Raw genomic sequence first — 6,137 nt, 5'->3', positions numbered from 1 at the left:
CAGAACAAAATAGTTTCTCGTTTAACAGTTACTACAGATGTTGCCCTATGACAATGGTTAACTTTGACTTTTATTACTTATAGAAAGATTTGGAGGGACCACCCTAATTTGTTAATACTTTTTTAGCACAATATTAGGCACGATGAAAGGTCCAGAAATAAGTCAGTTGTAAATCCTGCCTCCAAGCAGTGTATTTTTTAGAATGAGCAAAGCCATGTGCACAAGTAAAAATAATCCAAGGTAGAATACGAAATTGATAGGAGAGAGGCACAGATAATGTGTTGTGGGCGTTCAGAGGAAACAGCTAGCACTTACCCCAGGGGTTCTGGAAAGAGAGGATTGGATGATTGTGCTGGACTTGTAAAGGATGGATAGTATTTGGAATATGTTAAGAAGTTGGGTAGGGTCATTTTATTCAAATCTATGAGTGACTCTGCCATTCACTCAGTTCCTTAGGACAGAAACTAGGGAACATCCTAGGCACCTCTTCTGTCTCTGTGTATCTTCAGTTGGTTAGCTAACTCTGGCCTTTCTGTCACTTAATCCTCTTTCTAATCTCTTTCCACTCTATCCTACCATTAACACTTTAGACTTTGTTACTTCTTTCCTAAGTTAACTATAATGTCCTCCTATTTTCCTTGATTCTGTATTACCCTCCTTAGTTGATCATGCATATAACTGCTAAAGTGATGCTGATACCAACAGAAGCATTTGGGTATCTGTGTTCCTGTTAGGTTCATAGGAGAGGATTAAACTGACTCTTATCAGAGGAACCAAGTACAAAAGCACATAGGTATAAAACGATATATGCAGGGAGCTAATCAGGGGTATTTAACCATATGCTCTTGGCTTTAGGTAACAGAAACTCTCTGAGTGTGATTTAAACAAAAAGGGAATGAGTTAGGAGAAATCAGTGCTGTTTAATACACTCTAAGGCCGGGAAGTGCAGCAGGGCCTCACAAGGAATGGGATCCAGGGACTGCAGAGTGTTCAAGGACCAAAGCAGCTTTCCACCCTTGTTTCTCTGTCTTCTTGGTCTCCCAGACTGCTTCATTCTCTTCTCTGCAGATCATCTTCTTGCTCCTAAATTCCCGGTTTCCGTGGCCTTGGTCTCGGTTACAAGCAGGGCCAATTAGCTTATTTTCAGATTTCTGGAAAATAGGCTCTGATTGGTCAAATATCTACCCCTGGTCTAGTCAGCTGCAGCTGTGAGGGTGAGATCATATAGTCATATAGAGGTGCTGGAGCTCACTCCGTGTGGTGGGGACACATTTCTTAGGAGGGAGATTATGGACTAGGGAGATATCCCAAAAGGTATCAGTCACGGTAAAGGAGAAGGCTGTGACCATGAGTTTTGTGGCCCAAAGACTGGTTGAGTGGTGTTGCCACCAACCAAAAGAGCAGATTTGGGACAGGGCAGATGATGAGTTCAGCTTTGAAACTATTGAATTTGAGGGTCAACAAATACTTACAAAGTACCTACTTTGTGCTAGATACTGTGCACAGAGAATACTGTGGTAATCAGTAGACATGTCCTGCCCTGAGATATCCAATAAACTTTTGGCTAAAGGATCTGGAGCTCAGTTGAGAGATGTGGGCTGGAGACTGGTTTGATTGTATTTGGTGCCTTCAGTAGTCTATAAAACCAGGCTAGTAGAAAAGATCAATTAGAGAGCTGAGGGTGGCAGCCTAAAGAACACCAATATTTAGGGGGCAGGTAGAGTAAGAGGATCTGTTAAAGGAGATAGCCATAGGAGTCAGAGAAAAGGAAATCATCAAAGGTTAAATGCTTTAAAAAAGGCAGAGTAAGTTAAGACTTAAACATGGCTCCTGGACTTGACAATCGAAAGGCCATTGGTTATTTGCTACTATGATTTTAGTTGAGTTCTGTTTCAGTCAACAGGAGGTTGATTGAAATGGGTTGAGGAGTGACCAGAAGGTGAGGAAGTAGTTTCTGAAGAGTTTGGTGGAGAAGAGAAAAATGCCTTACAGTAGTAGAAGAATGTACCAGTGTAGTTGCTCTTGAATGATGGAAGACTGAATACTTAGAGAGTTGATAAGGGGTTGGGAATAGGGGTTAAGAATAAGGTATATTCAGATACATCCTAGAAGGAATCTTATTCAGAGTAACCTTCAGACCATGATAACTGCAGGGTTTAATGAGCTTTTTTCTTTCATTATCTCCCCCAAAAATAATAGGGATGGGGAAAAAAGACACAAAACACACTTCTGTGTTTTTCAGGAATTACAGAATGCTGACAAATTTTACTCACATGGAATTCAATTCAGTAATTCCTCCAGTTTATTGATAGTTACTACAACTATTTTGTGTTTTGGTTGTCTCATTTTAACTTTGACTTGCAAGGCCTAGAACTTCAAGAAGGTGTAATAGATGTGAATCTTTTATTTTTTTTTTTTTTAGAAAAGATAATTTGGTTTTTACTATATATGATAATGAATTATAGTTTTAACTCCAGTAATATATTTTAAGGGATATAAATAATGAATAATGGAAATAGACTTTCAGATGACTATGTAGAAAATTATTAATAATTATGAAAACAATTGATCAGTAGTTTGTTTAAAATTTTTTTCTTGCTTTCCTAGATTTTACATGCTTTTAATTCAAGGTTTGCAGATAAATGATTATATGTGCCATCCTGTCTTGGCCAGCATTATTCTAAACTCCCCTCCTTTGTTCTGCTGTGACTTGAAAGGAATTGATGTTGTGGTTCCTTACTTTATTTCAGCTCTTGAAACCATTTTGCCTGACAGGTAAGCCGTCATTTCTGTATAATTATATCAACGTCTGGTTTGACCTGGTCCATTTTGGTGCTGCCTCCCCAGTTTCCTAGTTTATCCTGCTCAGTTGTGTCCATAACCTAAGGGGACTCAGGCCACATTAAATGAGTGTAAAATACCCAAACCCACCTCATTCTTGAACTCCCTCTAATTTACCTATGAGCTTGTTGAATCCTTTTTGGGTTGGTATTTTTTTGGTTTAGAGGGCTAAGAGCAACCCTTGCCCGGAGGTCCTACATTTGTAGAATAGGCCTTAAGTTTAAAATCAATCAGTCAATTAAATTCCAGTTTAATTCAATAACAGTTTAACATAAAACTTCACACAGCACAGATTGCAGAATATAAACTCAGTAGAAAGTAGTTATTGCATCTTTAAGAAACCAAACCCAATGCTTATATTGTGAAAAATTGGCATAATATATGTTCGGTATTGTAAAAAATTGGCATAATATATGTTTGTCAGTAGCTGAAAACATAACGTTAGTTCAAAAATACTAACGGCTTTTTTTCTTTTGGCAGAGAACTCTCAAAATTCAAAAGCTATGTAAATCCAACAGACTTGAGAAGATCTTCCATTAATATCCTACTTTCTTTATTGCCCCTCCCTCATCATTTTGGCACAGTCAAATCTGAGGTAATGTTTTATTAATTGTTTTGTATTTTATATTCTGTTTTCTGAGCTAATTCAAGTGCAATTGTATTTTAAAAAATTGAGCAGGAGATTTTTTTTTTTTTTTTAATAATTCAGTTTATTTCAAGTGAATTAATAAAGTTGATCTGTTGCTTGCTTGTGGTACTTCTCCTGCCAGCTTGCCTTGGCCTAGCATTTGTTGAGTAGTAATAGGCTAGTGATGTTTGATAACTTATGTGGTGTGAGTAAGTGACAGATGTAGTACAGTGACTACTATTAGACTGAGAACCTTACTTACTAGACTGCTCTTCTCTTTGTCATTCTCTTTGTCCACTGTAACAGTTCCTGCATGGGCATAGTGTACACAGTAGTCAATGTTAAATACTATTCATTTCTTCCGTAGGTGGTCCTGGAAGGAAAGTTTAGTAATGACGACAGCTCCGCATATGATAAACCAATAACTTTTCTGTCCCTGAAGTTGAGACTTGTGAATATACTAATAGGTGCCTTGCAAACGGAAACAGACCCCAACAACACTCAAATGATACTAGGTTTGTGTTCACATAATTTTTTGTAAATGGAAATCCAAATACTGTTGACCTTGAGGCATACTGAGAAGATGGGTCAGTGATTGGGTCTTAAGCCTAATGCAAGCTCTACGTTTCTGAATCAGAGGCAGAGTTTGTTTGCTATTAATAGGAAAAAATGTAAAAGAGTGAGATAAAGGAAAACGGGGTCTATTTTCCTGTGACTTGGCATCCTTCTCCATTTTAGGCTCTCTTTATCTTCATGACATTACAGTTGTCTTTGTTGGTCTTTTTTTTCCCCCAGTGTTTTATTGTAAAAATATATATAACAAAATATTTGCCAGTTCAACATTGGTTATATTCATGTTGTGCAACCATCATCACTGTCTGTTTCAAAATTATTCTACCCCCGTTAACAGAACTAAGGCTCACCCTGTCCCCCTCCTTCCCACCGCTGGTAACCACTAATATATATATATTTTCTGCTGTTACAGGGGCAATGTTAAATATTGTTCAAGATTCTGCACTGTTAGAAGCCATTGGTTGCCAAATGGAGATGGTAAGAAGCATGTTATTAATACCTCAGTTCCAGATGTAATCTGTCAGAGAATATCAACTTCTGATTTTTTGTAAATTACATTTCAAAATGTCCATCCTTCTGATTTTTTAAAATACATTTCCTTTGTAAATTCAACTCATTGATTCAGAAGGATCCTATTTAAAAATATCATATTTGTTGAGGTTTTTTAACTCATCAGCTGTACGTCAGGTCCCTGAGAGATTCTGCACAAGAGAAACTCTAGCTAAATTCAGTCTTTATTCCTGGGCAGTATCTACTCAAAGGTCTTACTTATTTTGCTATGCTAATGAACTGGCCTGAATAGTCTAGGAACAGCCCCCTGCTTTGTAATTCCTGTCACCTCTGGTAGATCTAGTGCTGGCTGTAAGTAAGCATCTAGTATGTTCTTTCCCATGTCAATATTTTTATAGCCCTTCTAGACTGAAGTTTGAAAGTCCCCCAAAGCACCAATGCTCCTAATTCAAAAAAGTTTCCCAGAGACTTTCAGTGTCCTTTGTTTTAGTCTTCAAGATATGTGATTCCTATAGCGGGAATAAAAGGAGCCCTGGTGGCACAGTGGTTAAGCTTGGCTGCTGACCAAAAGGTCAGTAGTTCAATCGCACCAGCTGCTACGAGAGAGGAAGATGTGGCAGTCTGCTTCTGTAAAGATTATAGCCTTGGAAAGCCTATAGGACAGTTCTACTCTGTCCTTTAGGGTCGTTATGAGTCAGAATCAACTTGATGGCAGTGGGTTTGGTTTTTTGGGGTTATAACTGGAATAGAGGCTGGGGAATTAATAGAGTGGACTGAGTAAGCTGGGCAGATATAGGATGGGTGATCAAATTAGATGGTAGTAATAATTAACTGATCTAGATGTAATGAATTATGTTTATAGGGGAAAAGAAATGAAAAAAGAAAACCTTTGCTAGCCCTGTGCCCTATAGGGCAGTTCTGCTCTGTCCTGTAGGGTTGCTATGAATCAGAATCAATCAACTTGATGGCAACGAGTTTGGTTTTTGTTTTTTTTGTTGCATGTAGGAGTTGATGTTTATAATGACCATGTTGTTGGATGCTATCAAATCAGTTTTGACTCATAGCAACCACATGTGACAGAGTAGAACTGCCCCATGGGATTTTCTAGGCTGTAATCTTTAGAGGAGCAGATCGACAGGTCTTTCTCCCACAGAACTACTGGGTGGGCGAGTTTGAACTGCCAACCTTTTGGTTAGCAGTGGAATGCTTAACCGTTAGCGCCACCGAGGCTCCTTATAATGACCATAACCAAAAACCAAACCAAACCTGTTGCTGTCAAGTCGATTCTGACTCATAGCAACCCTATAGGACAGAGTAGAATTGCCCCATAGAGTTTCCAAGGAGCACCTGGTGCATTCGAACTGCCAAGATTTTGGTTAGCAGCCATAGCACTTAACCACTATGCCACCAGGGTTTCCATAATGACCATAGTACTTTGTGTTTTGTGATATAACTACATACGAAAGTTGTTTGTTTGTGTGTGTTTTTTTTCTTTTTATTGTACTTCAGGTGAAGGTTTACAGAAAAAATAGTTTCTCATTAAACAGTAGTACACATATTGTTTTATGATACTGGTTAACAACCC

General features: G+C 38.3%; 1 protein-coding gene across 5 annotated transcripts in view; it reads left to right on the top strand.

The window, feature by feature from the left end:
- The window catches only part of RALGAPB (Ral GTPase activating protein non-catalytic subunit beta), a 120,376-nt gene that overhangs the window by 38,171 nt on the left and 76,068 nt on the right, over nt 1-6,137 (top strand). For all 5 annotated transcript variants that reach the window (XR_002822858.1, XM_012559058.2, XM_004370350.3 and 2 more), the window contains 4 exons: nt 2,608-2,775; nt 3,322-3,436; nt 3,837-3,984; nt 4,455-4,519. Coding sequence is in view for 4 of the 5 variants with exons in the window: in XM_012559058.2 (XP_012414512.1) it covers nt 2,608-2,775; nt 3,322-3,436; nt 3,837-3,984; nt 4,455-4,519 (496 nt within the window). In the remaining variant the exon portion in view is untranslated. The remainder of the gene's footprint in view (nt 1-2,607; nt 2,776-3,321; nt 3,437-3,836; nt 3,985-4,454; nt 4,520-6,137) is intronic.

This window comes from Trichechus manatus, unplaced genomic scaffold, assembly GCF_000243295.1.
Source record: "Trichechus manatus latirostris isolate Lorelei unplaced genomic scaffold, TriManLat1.0 scaffold00008, whole genome shotgun sequence".
NCBI lineage: Eukaryota > Metazoa > Chordata > Mammalia > Sirenia > Trichechidae > Trichechus > Trichechus manatus.
This window is presented reverse-complemented; position numbering and strand designations above follow the sequence as displayed.